Source organism: Gigantopelta aegis, chromosome 2 (genome assembly GCF_016097555.1).
Source record: "Gigantopelta aegis isolate Gae_Host chromosome 2, Gae_host_genome, whole genome shotgun sequence".
Lineage (NCBI taxonomy): Eukaryota > Metazoa > Mollusca > Gastropoda > Neomphalida > Peltospiridae > Gigantopelta > Gigantopelta aegis.
Genome location: NC_054700.1, coordinates 3,509,864 through 3,529,956, shown reverse-complemented (window position 1 = coordinate 3,529,956; position 20,093 = coordinate 3,509,864). Strand labels below are relative to the sequence as shown.

Sequence of the window (20,093 nt, the reverse complement as noted above, 5' to 3'; positions counted from 1 at the left end):
TTGGTTTTTGGGGGTGTTTTTTTGTTTTCACTTTTGTTTTGTTTGTTGGTTTTATATTGGGTTTTGTTTGGGGGGGGGGGGTTTGTTTGTTTGTTTGTTTTGTTTTCTTTGCTTTTTGGGTGGGAGGGGGTGTAAACTTCCTTGCTTCTAAATACGTACAGCCATAACTATAAACTGAGGTGTGAGAGTGATTTTACACTTTCGGTCGTTTCCGGTCTACCCGGAGGTAACTATAGGTTCCGTGTACGTTCTTCTACCTGTCTGTCCCATATACAGTTTTCCGGACTGATATTTTAGGCATAGCTTTATCATATCCTGTTACAGATCAAGTTTGACCTTTATGCTGATTTACCTATTTTTCACAGAGAACTTAAGAGACACAAAAATGTGTTGTCCGGACTAACCGGCCTCGGGGTTGTGGTTAAGCCATCGGACATAAGGCTGGTGGGTACTGGGTTCGTAGCCCGGTACCGGCTCTCACCCACAGCGAGTTGTAACGACTCAATGGGTAGGTGCAAGGCCACTACACCTTCTTTTCTCTCACTAACCACTAACAACTAACAACTAACAACTAACCCACTGTAATGAACAGACAGCCCAGATAGCTGAGGTGTGTGCACAGGACAGCGTGGAGATATTGAGCTGAAATATTGTGCATAGGTTTACCGTGTACTATTAAACATCAAGTTTTACTTTCATCGCGAATCAATGGCGGATCCAGAAAATCCATTTGTGGAGGGGGGGGGGCGGCAGTGACATGAGGCGGAATGCCAAGGGTACTTTGGGGGAGGTTTTCAGAGGGATCGAACTATGATTAAAATTAATATAAAATAAAATTATAACTCACAAACTTTAGGGGGGCCCGGGCCCCTGTCACCCCCCCCCCCCCCCCCCCCCCCTTAGATCCGCCTCTGCGATTTACCAATTTTTCACAGAGTCATAACACTTGAATTTAAGAAATACACAAATGTGTTGGGTCTGGTAGCGGACATGAATTGCTTTAACAGAACTCTCACAATGCTTGTTTTAAACTCTAGTGAGTACCAGGATGGAAACTTATCTGTTGCCATGTTATTACTAAATTATATGAGATCATCAATATAACGGAAAAGAAAACTTTTTTTTAATTGTTTTTATTATATATTATCCTGGAAATTTATTACGTGTAGCAGACCTTTTAATCGTAAATAGTGGGAGGTAAATTGCTGTTACGTCAACTACACTCAACGTTGAACAAGAAAGGAAGGACATATTTTGTTTAACGACGCATTCAACACATTTTATTTACGGTTATGTGGCATGTGATTCTTCCTCTAATTGGCGGAATTCCCCTTTTTTACATTTTTTTCCTTTCATTCATTTTCCTTGCATTCTGCACTCGATTACGTGTCTTCGGCACGCATGTATCATTTTCAGCTTTTTTAGAAATGTTTCAAGCACATGCCTGGGTTATATGGCGTCGGACATATGGTTAAGGACCACACAGATACTGAGAGAGGAAACCCGCTGTCGCCACTTCATAGGCTACTTTTTCCGATTAGCAGCAAGGGATCTTTTATATGCACCATCCCACAGACAGGATAGTACATACCACGACCTTTGTTACACCAGTTGTGGAACACTGGCTGGAACGAGAAATAGCCCAATGGGCCCACCGACGGGGATCGATCCTAGATCGATCGCGAATCGGGCGATCGCTGTACCACTGAGCTACGTTCCGCCCCCACTCAAAGTGGTGACGTATCACGATCCGTAACAGTAACGGTGTGGTTGTGAACAATCTCTAACGTTGTACAATCAAAACGTTTTAATGAATACTGGCGACTTATGATCTGGACTAATCTGAAATAATTTCAAGTAAGTCTCTGGAGAATACATCCATATGTGATTAATACCACTTGTCTGGAGGATTATACATTGAAACGTTCATCCTTGATAGTGATCAGGATATTGGTTAGTTCTTGAGACAGGACATTTGCAAGTCCTGGGATTTTTTCTTTTTCTTTTTTAAACCGTTAAAGTTTTTTTTGTTTAACGACACCACTAATGCATGTTGATTTATTAATAATCGGCTATTGCATGTCAAACATTTAGTTATTTTGACATATAGTCTTAGAGAGGAAACCCGCTACATTTTTCCATTAGTAGTAAGAGATCTTTTATATGCACCATCCCACAGACAGGATAGCTCATACCACTGCCTTCAATATACCAGTCGTGGTGCACTGGCTGGAACGAGAAATAGCCCATTGGGCCTACCAACAGAGATCGATCCTAGACTGACCGCGCATTAAGCGAACGCTTTACGTCTCGCCCTCCCCAGCCCAAATATGCGAAGGACTAATTCATGTTTCTTGCATATTTCTTTTTTCAGAAAACATACTGACCTTTTTAATCACAGGTGACTGAAACAAAATAGGCTCTTTTTTTCTTCTTTTTTTTTTATCCCACTGCCCCGTTTCTTTCTCTCCATTGAATTCCATCTCCTTCCTTCCCAATCTTTGAATTCCATCTCATTTCTTCCCAATCTTTGAATTCCATCTCAAATCTTTCCAATCTTTGAATTCCATCTCATATCTTCCCAATCTTTGAATTCCATCTCATTTCTTCCCAGTCTTTGAATTCCATCTCATTTCTTCCCAATCTTTGAATTCCATTTCATTTCTTCCGAATCTTTGAATTCCATCTCATATCTTCCCAATCTTTGAATTCCATCTCATTCCTTCCCAATCTTTGAATTCCATCTCATTTCTTCCCAATCTTTGAATTCCATCTCCTTCCTTCCCAATCTTTGAATTCCATCTCCTTCCTTCCTAATCTTTGAATTCCATCTCATTTCTTCCCAATCTTTGAATTCCATCTCATTTCTCCCCAATCTTTGAATTCCATTTCATATCTCCCCAATCTTTGAATTCCATCTCATATCTTCCCAATCTTTGAATTCCATCTCATTCCTTCCCAATCTTTGAATTCCATCTCATTTCTTCCCAATCTTTGAATTCCATTTCATTTCTTCCCAATCTTTGAATTCCGTCTCATTTCTCCTCAATCTTTGAATTCCATTTCATTTCTTCCCAACCTTTGAATTCCATCTCATTTTCCCCCAATCTGGCAACTCTTCCTATCTTTCACCTTCTTTCTCCGTCCACCTCCACATTCCAGTCCTTGTCTCTCCAAAGGGCTTCTTGGTATAACGTGTTTTCTTTGATAGTTTATGTCTTCGTTCAGTGCCAATACCGTGATTTGACTGGACCCAGTCCGAAAGGCTTTCGACAGGTTTCCTCTCTCATTTAACTCATTGTTTAGCATATTCTTCCACGGCGTCCTTAATGACTTTAAAGTCATAATTCAAGTTGATGTTTGATTGTTTGAAATGGTTGGGACTTGGAGGAGTTTTACATGCTTATATACGACAAGGTTTCAAGCATGAAATGATTGGGACTATACTGTAATAACTACTGAAGACTGGGACAGTTTAAATAGGTTCTAACAACCCAATCATTCAGTTTCGTATATAACGATTTGTTAAAGACTACAGATATAAAAATACACAGAATATATATATATATATATATATATATATATATATATATATATATATACGATTATAATCGTCTTACAATCGACGTTAATAACATTGAACGATGTCAATTACAGTGACGTTAAATGATGTAAGTTTCAGAAACCGCTACTGTCGCAATCTTATACATGTAGCTGATGTAGCTACTCGTGACGTCAGAAGTGTGCCATAGCAGTGTTCATGCCATAAAGATAGCGTGGGGAAATACGATATTTATGTACGGTAACCGTTTATTATAAACTATATGAGTAATAAATAGATAATAATACATGAGTGGCCGTTAGATACCATTTATCTCTCAACGAGTTGTTTTAAAATGTATCTAACGAGCGAAAGCGAGTTTGATACGTTTTTAAACAACGAGTTGTAAGATAAATGGTATCTATTGGACACGAATGCATTATTGTATTCTTTACATATTCTCAAAAACCAGGTTTTAAACAAATTTTAACTCTTTTTGGGGGGACTAAAAGTAATTTACAGCCCTTGCACGTATGCGTCACAGACAAATGATTGTCAGGTTAACTATACGTCACAGTGTAATCGATTTCGATCGTGCTGTTGTTTTATTGGATGTATGGCATTGGTGACCTGGTCATCACCGAAGAGCAGTCAGTCGTGTCTTGAAATTGTTAACACACGTACATGTGTAAACAAGTATGTGTTATCAAAAAGAACGAATGAGGTTACTAATACACTTTGTGATGACTAATATAGTTTCTGTTTGGGGTATTGACGTCACATAAAGTGGGTGGGAGGTAATGATTATAATGATCCTTTGGTGTCATTTTTGTGTGGCTACACACTCATAGCGAGTTTATCTGAAGTGGTTTTGTGAAATAAAGAACCCCTGTGCGATTATCTAAGAAGTAAAAATATCTGTTATAAATAAGACTCCTACTCAGATTCAAGACGTTTTGATAACTCACTATATAGATACACATATATATATATGTGACGGTACATGATCTTAATTTCTTTTCGCCTGTGGCGATATTAATTGTTTTAGAGGACCGTGTGCAGTTCCAAATGCACTTAGCCCAGATGGGCAACTTGTTACGTGATACCTTTGCGCGACGGTCGTCGAGCTTTTCTAATACACACCTAGCGCAGGTGTGGAGGCCATGTGGCCAGTAGTTACGTAATAACTCCGCTAGTGCTGTTTTTCACCAGGGGATTGCTCGCGGAATGGCGACAGCCAGTCTGTCGATCAGAGAAAAATATACCGACTCTGGGAGAGGTGGAAATATCAGATGATAGGTGAGGTACCGCGTTGTGCCCCCAGGCGATATTCGCTGTCTCTGAGAGTTTTGAATAAATAGCTAGGGTTTTAGAGATATCGGGGAGAAACATAGGAAGGTTCCAGGGGATCGCTGTCCGTCCACTGAACGATCTATATTAGTTCAGACGGGACTTTGGTAAATATATATTTTCTGCTCTGTGTATAACCTTGATGTGATTGATGTGACTTTAAATATTTTAATACTGTATTATACCAATAGTATTTAGACGGTGCTGCCGGTCATCTGACGCAGTAATCTGTAGGCTCACTGTCCTAAATAATTATAAAAAGATTAACCAGTCATCCTAGAGGACCTAGGTAAACTGTAGGTTATTGTCTTTATTGTGATAGGTACCAGTATTAAGTCTGTATTACAAGGTTATTGAATGAGTAGTTAAGGGTTAATTAAAAATTAACCAGTTAGGAATAGAGTGGTAATTCCTTTATTAATTAAGTACCCCTGGAAGCGTTTCTCAATTATCACACGTGTGGGTGTTGTGTCACGGTGAAGTGATTAGCATATTGTGTAAACTAGACACCTAGAGATTAACTAATTAAGTGATCAGTTCTGGGTTGTTATTATTGTTGTTATTAATTAACTACTGCGGCAGTACATTTGTCAGCGTAGGTTAATACAGATTCCAAAGTGTATTGTGTTTTGTTGTGTTTTCTAGTGAACTAAACGTGCTATAATAATATATACTTTATATAAGATCGTATCTCTGATCATACCTAGAGACGAGCCACAGCGGGTATAACTGCCTGTTACAGAGAGATCTAATAGATATACAGTTAGGAGAGATGTTTGGACAATCGTGTTTCATTCAGTTACGGGTATTATAGGATCCCCGTGACAATATATATATATATATATATATATATATATATATATATATATATATATATATGCATATTTAGATTGATATTGCCTCATTTGGACCACATAATGCTTGTGTTGCAGGATCGAACCACCTCGGTGGATCCATTCAGCTCTTCTTCTTCTTTTCGTTCGCTTGTTGACTGTAGGTTTATGCAGTCTTGGATGACATGTTCGGTCGTCTGTTCTGCTTCTCCACAGGAGCATATGGAAGACGGTACCAGCCGGAACCTTTTATGCATATGCTGGTTCAGCCTGTTGTATCCAGTCCTTAGTCGGAAAATTATGACCTGTTCCTGACGGGACAGCAGATAATAATCATTGGTTTGTTTGGGAGGTCTATAGAGAGATTTAATATGGGATTTCATCTCTTCGTATATCACCCAGTTATCCTCCTGTTCTTTAGCTGCACCCAGTTTTGCCAGTCTGTCTGCATTTTCATTTCCTGGTATGCCACAGTGAGCAGGGATCCATTGTAACACGACTTGGTTGACACTGCTTATAGGATGTAGGGCTTCTGAAAGTCTGTCAAGCTTGTTGTTTTCAAGAGCCTGGAGGGCAGAGAGAGCATAAGTTTGGAAGACGACGTGTGAGCAATTCTCCTGTCTGGTGCTGATGATGTGGGCAGCAAGAGTGAGAGCCTCAACCTCTGCAGAATAGTTTGTGCAGCTGATTGGGAGTTATTTTCGTTCTAACCAGTGCACCACAGCTGGTCAAACGCCGTGGTATGTGCTTTCTTGTTTGTGGGAAAGTGCATATAAAAGATCCCTTGCTACTAATGGAAAAAAATGTTGCGGGTTTCCTCTCTAAGACTACCAAATGTTTGACATCCAATCGCCGATGCTCTATTTGTGTCGTTTAATAAAAACTAACTTTTTTAGGGAGGGGGGGGGGGGGGCACATCATATCTAAAGATCTCTCACACCCTGAAAATCCAAGTGTGTAATCCACCACACCGACTCACCAATAACACTCTGTCTAGCCTGAGTACTCTGACTGTAAGAGAGCTAGACTGTTAAGAGAGTTTTAACAACTGTCCAAATTGTCTGTCTAGCTCTCTTAGTCAGTCCTCGGGCTTCCCTCTGTCCTGGACAGACAGCCCAGATAGCCGAGGTGGGTGCCAGGACAGCATGCTTGAACCTTAATTTGGTGTAAACAAGAAGTAACAAAGTTAAAAAAAAAAGAGAGATACTCTCCCTAATTGTATCTTTCGCTAAAACTAAAGCAATAAGTTACTGCCGACTCAAACGGTGAACCATATTTTCAAGGCGTACGCAGTTATCTCCCATTTCAAATCATCCATACATGTTGCTCTGGCGCGGGTTTCACCTTTATTCATTGTAAAGTTGGTTCATTTGATCTTGATCTGTTTGTCACAGACACTACACAACACAGGTGCGTGTGCAGCAATTTTAGCAGAAGAGTGTGTTGACTATGGCGATAAAATTAAACGTTTATATTTGGGTCCCAGAGAAAATGAATTGAATAAAAAATAAATAAAAAATGTGCTTGAGCAGGATGGGGTTTCGATCCTCAAACCTCACCCTCTGTACACGCGCCTGCAACACATCAGTGCTATAGATATTATGACACAACATCTAACTATAGTTCAGGGGCGAGACGTAGTCCAGTGGTAAAACGTTAGCTTGATGCGCGGTCGGTCTGGGATCGATCCCCGTCGGTGGGACCATTCGGCTATTTCTCCCTTCAGCTAGTGCACCACGACTGCTATATCAAAGCCCGTGGTATGTGTTATCTTGTCTGTGGGATGGTGCATATAAAAGATCCCTTTCTAATCGAAAAGAGCAATCCATGAAGTGACAGCGTGTTTCCTCTCTCAATATCTGTGTGGTCCTTAAACTTATGTCCGATGCCATATAACCGTAAATAAAATGTGTTGAGTGCGTCGTTAAATAAAACATTTCCTTCCTTTCTATCTATAGGTCAATGGCTCGAGATGCAATAGGTTATAGTACCGATTCACATTCCAGGCGCGAGCGAAGTTTCCAGGTGGGCGTCGAGACATGCAGACCAAGAAAAAAGAAAATTCGATTGAGCAGTAGGTGGGTGTGGGTGGGGGGGGGGGGGGGGGGGGTGGGTGGGGGGGGGTTGACACCCGAACCTATGGGCTTGTAAACTGGTTTTAAGGGTATTTTAAAGTTTGTTTTGTTTAAGTACACCACTAGAGCAGATTCATTAATTAATCATCGGTTATTGGAGGTAAAATGTTTGACACGTAATCATCAGAGAAAACCCGCAACATTGTTCCTAATGCAGACAGGAAAGCACCTATTTTGGTCTTTACACAGCGGTGGTGCACTGACTGGAACGAGAAAAAAATTATTTGAATGAATCTACCGAGGTGGTTCGATCCTTCGACGCAAGCACCTCAAGCGATCACTCAACCGACTGAGCTAAATGTTTGTTAGAAATAGAATACTACACGCGTATCCATTAGATCAGGCGCGTAGGAGCATTATTGGAACTCCTACAGATTTCGGTTCTCACAGTCTAGACACACACACACACACACGCACACACACACACACACACACACACACACACAGACGCGTGGGAGCATTATTCGAACTCCTATAGATTTCGGTTCTCACAGTCTAGATACACACACACTTACACACACACACAGGTGCGTGGGAGCATTATTCAAACTCCTATAGACATACACACACAAACACAAACACAGACGCGTGGGAGCATTATTCAAACTCCTATCCACACACACACATACACACAACACAAACACAGACGCGTGGGAGCATTATTCAAACTCCTATAGATTTCGGTTCTCACAGTCTAGATACACACACACACACACACACACCACACAAGCGCGTGGGAGCATTATTCAAACTTCTATAGATTTCGGTTCTCACAGTCTAGATACACACACACACACACACACACACACACACACACACACACACACATATAACAAACACACACACACATACAACACACATACACACACATACACACACATACACATACAACACATACACACACACACATACAACACACATACACACACACACATACACTCACACACACATCCACACACACACGCGCATCCATATATGCACTCTCTCTCTCTCTCACACACACACACGCACACACACACACAACATACAGAGATACACACACAACACACACAGATATACACACACACACACAACACACATAGAAACACACACAACACACACAGACACACAACATACAGAGATACACACACAACACACACAGACATACACACATATATATACACACACATAAACACACACAACACACACACAACACACACACAACACACACACACACACACACGCACAGACACACACATACACACATACACACACACCACCACCACCACCACACTACCACTACCTCTACACACACACATACACACACACACACCACCACCACCACACTACCACCATCACCACTACCTCTATACACACACACACCACCACCACCACCACCACCACCAAATTCCCACACACGCACCTGTAGATATTTATCTTACAACTCGTTGTTTAAAAAAGTATCTAATAAGCGATAGTACGTTTAAACAGCGATCTCGAGTTGTCCGTTAGATACCACTTATTCAACTAGTAAAATAAATGCACTTACTAATACTGTTTAAAATTAAAGATTGTTTGTTTAACGACACTACTAGAGCACATTTATTAATCGTCGGCTATTGGATGTCAAACATGTACATTTGCTAATTTTGACATATAGTCTTAGAGAGAAAATCCACAACAGTTTTGTTTTAGTAGCAAGGGATTTTTCATATGCACCATACCACAGACAGGATAGTACATACCACGACGTTTGATATACTAGTCGTGGTGCACTGGCTGGAACTAAAAATAGCCAAATGGGTCCACGGTCGGGGATCGATCCTAGACCGACCGAGCATCAAGCTAACGCTTTACCACGGATTGTCCCAAATTTTGAGACGTAAGACTTGTTCCCCGAACAATATAAACACGCATCCAGATTTCTTCTGGGTTTTTCTTTTAAAACTATTTTAACTGAACATGTTTGAAATGTAAATAATTTTACGGATATATACATTTGGAAATGTTTCTGGTCGAAAAAAAATCAAATTTCGTTTGACTGTACGAAATAAATAAAAAAAAAATTAAAAATTTTAATCGATAGTGTTACAAATCATTATGATGTCCAAAAAATACATTGATTATAGAGATATTCATGTTCTAAGCAAGAAAAATGTAAGTAAATGGTAATTTCAATAATATAAAAATAATGTATTCGTTGAAAACCTTTTAAAAGGGCTACAAGCTCCCTTTAAGTTCTGGCATGTTAAATATTTCTGTTTTATATGAGTCGCTCAATAATGTAAGTCAATAAGTACAACAACAAACAACAAAATTACAAATAGGCTTTAACAAAAATAATTTATTATATATTCAAAAACATATTTTAAAAAATAGCTGCCCCAGGTGAGGCTCGAACTCACAACCTCCGCATATCTCTTCCTGTGTCAGACACAGGGAAGGTACTGTCTATAAGTACGGCGCGCTAACCGATTGTGCCACTGGGGCGCACGACTAAACACCTATGTATAGTGGGGAGATTACGAACAGCTGTAATTAACCACGTGACATGTCTACCATAATATCAATATAGGGGGCCTACAGTGAAACCCGTCTAAGCCGGACACACACTGTACCAAGTAAAAAATCAGGATTTAAGAGGTATTCAGTTTATGCAGGTCCATATTTAAAAGGGGACGGTAAAAAGCGTCCAGCGTTGATGGATTGCGCTTTATTACAGGGTCCGGTTTCTAGGGGGTTCACTGTATAATGAACAACTAAATACGTGCTAGCCTATAGTGTGCTACATCGATCGTACATATCATATACTGTATTTCGCTATAATGTAAATTATACAAAGAACATGGCACATTTGTAAACATATCATCAGTATGTAAAAATAAATAAGAACATTAACACATAATAATAGTCATACATGGAAATATGTGTGAATTAAAGACAAGTTTGATACATAATAGACATTACATATTAAAGGCATACTGTTACGGATTTAAGGACTTTATTTCTCTAAAAATGGATAATAAATAAAAATTACATTAATTGTTGGAAATCAAATCTTGCTATCGCATCACCTTAACTGAATTATGATGAAGTGAAATCCATGTCATCCCTCTCGGCAATTTTAGTTTTTGAATTATGGACCATTGCTATAATTCAATTATTTTTTTACAAAATGTCATTAATAAATGGATTATGGTGGTTATGAAGATGGTTTAATAAAGTACATTTATGGACAAATCAAAATATTTTTGTTCAGGTAATACTTTGTTAGACCATTAAATAGGTCAGTGGTCTGTGACAATATGCCTTTAAGGTTTTATACATTTTAATAATTGTATTATGGCTATGACTAGATGACGATGATGATGATAATGATGATGATGATGATGATGATGATGATGTCGATAACACGACGACGATGACGATGATGATGATGATGTATTTGTTCAGTGAAAACTCAGAAAAATAGTGAAATAAAAGTTTATTTCACTACAAAAAAACAACAACCCAGAAATAAACTGTACGAGTTACCGTTCACTTCACACAGACACGACAGCACATACGACTGTTCTTCACATATCTGTCGTGGAACACTTGTTGGAATGGGAAAAAAACAATAGGTTAACCGAAGGACAGAAACGCGAGTGAAGGAAATTGTACAGGGGTCTAGAATGTGGAGAGCGAACTCTTTAAGGGGATCGGGTCATGTCCACCTGGAAAATACATTTAAAAAAATAAACATTTGTAGGAGAAGGGGTTTTCACCTCACACCATCACCCCCCCCCCCCCCCCCCCACACACACACACACACACACACACCAACCATACACCACACTCGCGCCTAGGACGTCACATCATATATCACATTGGCTAAGTTCATTTTATTTTATGCAATATTTTGTCTTTGGATGAAGTAAGAAGCTGGCTGTTTTTTAGTCTTAATTACACTATCATACGAAAGAACAAAACTTTCTAACAAACGCTTCTTTCGATTTGGCGAGTGTCTGGAACGATGGAATACTGATCACGTGATTTTGTGACGTAGCAATTCTTAACACCTCCGATTTGTCGTACTGCGAGCCGATCGTAACTACGACTATTTCGATATTAACATATTTCGCTCGTAAAATCTCCGCCATCATTTTCGCGGGGTTCCGTAATCGTTCGTCTAGGAAAAGCACCGCCATTTTGTGAGCACCGGATCTTCCGCCATTTGCCGGATTAAAGCTGTAGAGACGTAAGTTTCGTACCAGTTGACTGAGTTCCGGATAGTCTCGACTTCGGAGGTCCTTACCCAGAGAGTTCCGGTCTAGATACTGCAAATATAATTACAAAAAGTTAATTCTAGTACTTACGTTGATCATTATGATGTCATTGTAACATAATTCTAATTTCCTTCCGTATAAAATAACTGGAAGGCAAAATTCAGTATCGTTTACTATAAATGTTCGATGACCAGAAACACATTTTATAAAGAAGGAAATATATTTATACAATGTCAGTGGCGAATCCAGAAAATCCATTGGGGGGGGGGGGCAATGACATGAGGCGGAATGCCAATGGAACTTTGGGGGAGGTTTGGAGGGGATCGTAAAAAAAGAGGAAAAGTAATATATAATAAAATTATAACTGTCGCAAAATTTAGGGGGCCCCCCACCTAGATCCGTCTCTGAATGTCTCATATCCAATAGTCAATGATTAATTTTTAAAAAATCCTCTAGTTGTATCTTTAAACAAGACAATTTTTGTCAAAGACTGCGTCAGAATTGTAAATATTTGACATCCGGACGTAGCGGATAACTCAATAGGCAATGACCGGCCTCGGTGGCGTCGTGGCAGGCCATCGGTCTACAGGCTGATAGGTACTGGGTTCGGATCCCAGTCGAGGCATGGGATTTTTAATCCAGATACCGACTCCAAACCCTGAGTGAGTGCTCCGCAAGGCTCAATGGGTAGGTGTAAACCACTTGCACCGACCAGTGATCCATAACTGGTTCAACAAAGGCCATGGTTTGTGCTATTCTGCCTGTGGGAAGCGCAAATAAAAGATCCCTTGCTGCTAATCGGAAGAGTAGCCCATGTAGTGGCGACAGCGGGTTTCCTCTCACAATATGTGTGGTCCTTAGCCATATGTCTGACGCCATATAACCGTAAATAAAATGTGTTGAGTGCGTCGTTAAATAAAACATTTCTTTCTTTCAATAGGCAATGTTCTCTAGTGGTGTGGTTAACAAAAGAAAGTGGAACCGAAGACAGCGTGTGAGAATTAGCAAACGTTTGACATCCAATACCCGATGATTGAAAAAGCAATGTGTTCATAGGTTGCAAAGCAATCACTTAAAGTCACTCACCAAGTTCTTAGGTACGTACCATTTTTGTTTCACGACACCACTAGAGCACATTGATTAATTAATCATCGGCAATTGGATGTTAAACATTTGGTAATTATGACAAGTAGTCATCAGAGGAAAGCCGCTATATATTTTTTCTAATGCAGCAAGGAATCGTTTATATGCACTTTCCAACAGAATAGCACATACCACGGCCTTTGATATACCAGTTGTTTTGCACTGGCTGGAAGGAAATATAGCCCAATGGGCCCAACGACGGGGATCGATCTCAAACCGACCGCGCATCAAGCGAGCGTTTTGCCACTGGACTACTTCCCGGCCCTAGCTGTTACAAACACCAGGACAACCATAAATACACAGGATTTGCCAAAATGATGAGAAGTTGTTATCAATGTGTAAGTTTTATCGGTATCATAGCTAAATATATGTATATTTTACACTGTCGAAAAACTAGTGGCGACTAGACGTGAATGCAGCTTTAATAACTATCCCTCCCCCACCCTACCCTACCCCACCCCATCCAGTTTACTTGAACGCCCTACCATGTTGAGCTTGATGTCGTCGTGGTGGAGGTTGCTGGAGAGGATACCCACGTGGGTCGCGTCCTGCGCCATGTTGAACTCCTGTATGACGTCGGCGACGAAGTCTTGAATGACTCCGACCTTTGTAGTCCCCATGGCGGCGGCATCAAACAGGAACATTATGTCAGTTCGTTTACCACGCCCACATTCTGAAACAGACGGTAAAACATTTGCATTTAATTTTTTAACAAAAGCTGATAGTGTTCTAACAAAATAAAAATACCCAATATTCGAACAACAGGGATTTCGATTCATTACAAGTTTAAAAACGAATAAAATGGAAATGAAAACAAACAGTTCCACCCACCTTTAAACAAAGCAGAAGGAAAAAGAAAATACACTATGTTAATCTATATATCTGGTAGAATTAAAGCACGGCGGAACAGGGGTGGGGTGGGGTGGGGGTGAATAAAAATTCAGAATAAAAAATAGTATTGGTAGTAAAGATCACTTTTACTTGAAGAAGGCAGGAACTTGCATTTCAGGACATTTAGTTTTCAAAATTTTACGGGGGAGCATACCCCCGAACCCTTTAGAAACTTTGCCCCCCCCCCCCCCCCCCCCCCCCCCCCCCGCCATGTCTACTTGCTTCCGCCGTGCCTGTCTGACGTTTTGGCAATAAACTAGCTGCCTTCGTGAAAAAACAGAAACTTAAAACAAACAAACAAAAACCCATTAGTTTTGTTACAGTATGTCGCCATACCAAAGATGTATTACTTTCTCTAGATCCATTACTAAAATAGGAAATCCCACCTACCTGGTTCATTTTCGTCAGCAGGGGGTAGTTTAGCTGAAAAATAAATAGGAAATATCAATAATTTGATGAAACATTTTATTTTTACGTTTTGTCATATTGATAAAAAAAATTAAAAAGCACCACTACTAAGTCTTGACTGTTAAAACGACAAAGCTATCCCTTTTATTAAAAATGTGTACGAAATGGATGATGCACGTTCAGTTTTTGTTCTTGTTTTTTTTAAACATCTTAATCAAAAGAAAGGACTTTGTCAAAATCATCCACTACTAAAAAAAAAAAAAAAGCTAACAAAATCCTAAAAGATGATCTTTTTTCCCCATATATTACACTTCTTAAAGATTATTATTTTTAAAACAACTTAAATTATCCGTTACATAAGCTGACTTGTTTAGCCGTTTAATAAAAGGGCTGACGTCATCGTCTCAATAGTTCAATAGTCCATCACTTTTAATCCTTCCTTGTTTTGTTTTCTAAACAGGTTTCAGTGACAATTAAGTTTATGATATAAAGCACCTTCTATTGCGCCTTACACTATGATTCATGGGTGCTCACTGCTTACACCTTTGTTTAAACGGGACCTTTGACCACAAATAACAATACGCTCGTAAATAGCCTCGGTCGTGATCAAACCACAAATGGAGATATACAAATGTAAACTGACATCAGCGCTGCAATAAGATGGGGTACCGGTCTCGGTGGTGTAGTGGTAAAGCCATCGAACTTAAGGCTGGTAGGTACTGGGTTCGCATCCCTATACCGCCTCCCACCTAGAACGAGTTTAATGACTCGGTGGGTAGGTGTACCGAATTCTGTCTAACTAACAATTAACAACTAATCCACTCACCGACTGTCCTGGACAGACAGCCCAGACAGCTGAGGTGTGTGCCCAGGACAGCGTGCTTGAACTTAACTGGATAAAAGCACAAAAATAAGTCGAAATGAAATATTTGTCAGGTCACTACACCGACTTCTCTCTCACTAACCACTAGCAATTAAAGTTTCTTTTGTTTAACGACACCACTAGAACACATTAATTTATTAATCATTGGCTATTGGATGTCAAACATTTGGTAATTTTGACATATAGTCTTAGAAAGGAAACCCACTGCATGTTTCCATTAGTAGGAAGGGATGTTTATATGCACCATCCCACAGACAGGATAGCACATACCACGGCCTTTGATACACCAGTCCTGATGCACTGGGTGGAATGACAAAAAGGCGAATCCGGCTACCGATGGGTATTGATCCTAGACAGACCGTTTTACCACTGAGCTACGTCCCGCCCCTTTATATATATATTCTTAGAGGAGTATGTACCTTTAAGTATGGTATTTAGTATGTATTTCATTAATGTTTATTTTCAGGCTGTAACAACTACAGGTTGAACAACATATCACTATAATTAACATTTTATCACCTTTTTCTAGTATTGCCCTGTACCTGTGATATGTTCGTGTATGCTGGTCAACCACGCGTGACCACATCAGTGCAGTCAGTGTGAGCTCTTTTGGTAGCCATAGCTACAATACAAACACCCAAGCTATCTTTAAACTTTGACCCTTGTCTCTTTCTCTCCCATTGGATAATTAACACTCACCTGTAACTGCATTTTTTCTTTGGACTGACCAGACAGGACAGAATTATTTAGTATTTGAAGAAACAAGTTCAGATAAGAGAGAAATAGTAGAAGTTTAATTTAAAGGTTAGTATTAATTTGTTATAGAAGATAAACTTAAATAATAATAGTAAATGCCTAGTTTTCTATTCCTGGTAATGATTAATGAATAATTCAACATATAATATTTAATAATAAATCTGCCTTTTAATTATTATGGATTACAGGGCGTGACATAATGAATGTCAGCCATCTTTGTTTTCTGCTGTCAAAACTATATATTTTATGATTTAAGTGAAGTTTCTGTTTTAGTTGTTAGCTTATCTGAGTTAATAATTTAGCTACGTTTAATCAATTGTTTTTATGACGAACTACACCAAAGCATTGGTTTTGGAATGAATTAGTTTAAATGTTTTAGTTCTGAATGTATAATAGATATATGGAAACCATATACTAAACAACTGATATTATGAATTTATTTTTATGCAGGTTTCCCCAGTTGTTATGGAATATATCAACACAATGCCTACGTGTAATTCATATGGTATGTTAAGCTACAGGTTAAGTCTAATATTTATATATTTGTAATTTTAAATATACTCTTGTAATTTATATCCTTTCTTTCATAAACTCATTAATGATAAAGCTTTATTATGTCAAATAATAATTATAATTACAATCATTTAAATAACCCTATTTACTATAAATTATCTCCCCTTTGCTATAATCAATGATTATAATTGGTGGTCACGAAATGATTATTATATATATATATACATGTATGTTAACATGATTAATAATCGTGATGACAGTATTTAGGATAAAGTGGATGATGATTCATAATCATCAGAATGATAATTAATGATTAATGACGGTTTTCTATGATTTGCAATGTGTTTCATTAATATATGCCTGAATGTTTGTTTTACCTCGATAGGGATATATTTGTATTGTTTTTACCATATTGTTAACGTTTGTGTTTTTAATCCTTGCAGGGTGTGTCTTGTGTATTATGTTTACATGAATAAAAGATGATGCCCTAACCCGTAGCTGGTGTTGTGAACTTTGTGGAACCTAGCTTCACGCACAAAATACCGACTGCTACATATATATATATATATATATATATATATATATATATATATATATATATAGATAGATAGATAGATAGATAGATAGATAGATAGATAGATAGATAGATAGATAGATAGATAGATAGATAGATATGGTTTACAAAATACATGCATGACGATTGTGTAAACATATGACATCAGTGGAGACAATAGTAGAGAAAAGAATGTGTAGAGAATATTTTGCATTCTCAAAATTACATCTGTCATAACATGTCACTCGAGTCGTCTCGTTTGCATATAATCTTGGTGTGTGATTACCTGTTATTGTGATCATTTCGAGTCGCTGGTATTCCGAGCATTGCTCTTAAAGGGACATACATCCCCCCCCCCCCCCCCAGCTTTAAACACTAAGGCATATGTTTTTACTATTAGAGCTGATTTTGATAACTGAAATCATATTTTACTTACATTTTATTGTTTAGATTATCCGTTTCCGCACTTTCGAAGTGTTTTTGGTCATGCTGGTGTTTTTAATATCACAAAATGCATTTCTGATATTTTTAAAAACCGCACGTGCATCTGAGAAGTAACAGTTACGGAGTCGAGTTTTAGTCTGTTTTTTGAGGGTATTTCACCATTTCAAAGTCACAGACTCATGTTTCACTCGGTTGTAACGTTATCGAAATGTCTTACAGGTTTGTAGATTAACTGAACTTAGTGTTAATTTTCATGGGTTGAAACTAGGGTATGTGGCGTTAACTAAACTTAGTGTTAATTTTCATGGGTTGAAACTAGGGTCTGTTCCTTTAACTGAACTTAGTGTTAATTTTCATGGGTTGAAACTAGGGTCTGTGGCGTCAACTAAACTTAGTGTTAATTTTCATGGGTTGAAACTAGGGTCTGTTCCTTTAACTGAACTTAGTGTTAATTTTCATGGGTTGAAACTAGGGTCTGTTCCTTTAACTGAACTTAGTGTTAATTTTCATGGGTTGAAACTAGGGTCTGTGGCGTTAACTAAACTGAGTGTTAATTTTCATGGGTTGAAACTAGGGTCTGTGGCGTTAACTAAACTTAGTGTTAATTTTCATGGGTTGAAACTAGGGTCTGTTCCTTTAACTGAACTTAGTGTTAATTTTCATGGGTTGAAACTAGGGTCTGTTCCTTTAACTGAACCTAGTGTTAATTTTCATGGGTTGAAACTAGGGTCTGTTCCTTTAACTGAACTTTGTGTTAATTTTCATGGGTTGAAACTAGGGTCTGTTCCTTTAACTGAACTTAGTGTTAATTTTCATGGGTTGAAACTAGGGTCTGTGGCGTTAACTAAACTGAGTGTTAATTTTCATGGGTTGAAACTAGGATCTGTTCCTTTAACTAAACTGAGTGTTAATTTTCATGGGTTGAAACTAGGGTCTGTGGCGTTAACTAAACTGAGTGTTAATTTTCATGGGTTGAAACTAGGGTCTGTGGCGTTAACTGAACTGAGTGTTAATTTTCATGGGTTGAAACTAGGGTCTGTGGCGTTAACTGAACTGAGTGTTAATTTTCATGGGTTGAAACTAGGGTCTGTGGCGTTAACTAAACTTAGTGTTAATTTTCATGGGTTGAAACTAAGGTCTGTGGCGTTAACCACGGACGGGATGTAGCTCAGTGGCAGAGCGTTCGTTTGAGGTGCAGTGGGTTTCCGGATCGATCACCCTTAGTGGACTAGGTCTTTTCTTTGCTCGTCTCAACATCCGGGATGTCTATGTGGTGAAAACTGTATATTCACATGACGAAGTTAACACACCACAGTGTTCGTTAGTGATGTAACGTGGAGAAAATACATAAGGAAGGTCTATTCTAAATGCTTATCAGAGACAGATACAAACAGAGGTGTAGACAGACAGACAGACAGTTTGTTTTGTTTAACCTCACTAGAGAACATTGATTAATTAATCATCGACCATTAGATGCCAAACAGTTGGTAATTCTGACTTGTAGTCATCAGTGGAAACCCGCTACATTTGTTTCTGTTTGCAGATTAGGGATCTTTTATATGCAATTTCTGACAGAAGGCAGTAGATACCAAGGTCTTTGATATACCAGTCGTGGTGCACTGGGTCAGACGGGGCAGACAGACAGACGGACGGGCAGAATAGAAATATAAAGCAAAGCCCCACTATTCTCCATTACTTACTCTGACAGATCTTCGTGGCCAGTTCGTCCTTGAACTTGTCCAAGAGGTTGAAGTTGCCCACCTGGATGACGTACCTCTCCCTGGGCTCGCTGGCTATGGCGGCCAACTCTCGCCTGTCGACGCTCGACCCGATCCCCACGGCGAACATCACCACCCCGCTCGCCTTAGTCGCCGCCGACTCGCTCACCGTCTTCGCCATGTAGTGCGAGCGACCATCGGTAAGAACGACGCCGATCTTCACAACATCACGTCTGACATCGGCCAGGCCCTCTTCTCGCATCGCCTTGATGGCGATGTCCGTGTAGGTTTCGCCACTGAGGTACGGGATATTCAGGATGGCTCCCTGCAGGGACGCCTTGTCGTAAAACGAGTCCAGTCGTATTTGCGGCACGTAGCGGGTGGAGAAAATGGCGGCCCCCACACGGACTCTGTCTGAGCCGATGTCGAGATACTCGACGACCTGGGACACGAATTTGAGCTGCAGGTCATAGTGGACTCTCCAGATGCTGGAGGAAGAGTCGAGGAGGAAGAAGATCTCCGCGCGCTTGTTCGCGCATTCTAAGAAAAGAAATGAAATGAATGTTTGTTTAACCAGGGCTTCAACAATGTTTGCAATCCACTAGCCATAGGATCAGTGATTTTAAAAATTTACTAGGCATGATTAAAAATTCACTAGCCCTACTTTACTAAATACAA

The 20,093-nt window shown here is 39.3% G+C and overlaps 1 protein-coding gene, 1 long non-coding RNA gene and 1 other non-coding gene across 3 annotated transcripts in view; 1 reads left to right on the top strand and 2 right to left on the bottom strand.

Annotated features, from left to right (window-relative positions):
• The window catches only part of LOC121379208, a 46,129-nt gene that overhangs the window by 22,821 nt on the left and 3,215 nt on the right, over positions 1-20,093 (bottom strand). Inside the window, exons 4-9 of the mRNA XM_041507711.1 lie at positions 19,398-19,955; positions 14,531-14,563; positions 13,735-13,922; positions 11,794-12,157; positions 7,284-7,298; positions 5,876-6,388 (exon numbers count right to left, since the gene is read on the bottom strand). Of these exons, the coding sequence (XP_041363645.1) occupies positions 5,876-6,388; positions 7,284-7,298; positions 11,794-12,157; positions 13,735-13,922; positions 14,531-14,563; positions 19,398-19,955 (1,671 nt within the window). The remainder of the gene's footprint in view (positions 1-5,875; positions 6,389-7,283; positions 7,299-11,793; positions 12,158-13,734; positions 13,923-14,530; positions 14,564-19,397; positions 19,956-20,093) is intronic.
• Trnai-uau lies at positions 10,219-10,328 on the bottom strand. The gene is made up of 2 exons: positions 10,291-10,328; positions 10,219-10,254 (listed from the first exon to the last, which is right to left on the bottom strand). It is a non-coding gene; the product is annotated as a tRNA-Ile (tRNA).
• On the top strand, positions 15,619-17,197 carry LOC121379921. Its single transcript, XR_005958862.1, has 2 exons — positions 15,619-16,235; positions 16,638-17,197. It is a non-coding gene; the product is annotated as an uncharacterized LOC121379921 (long non-coding RNA).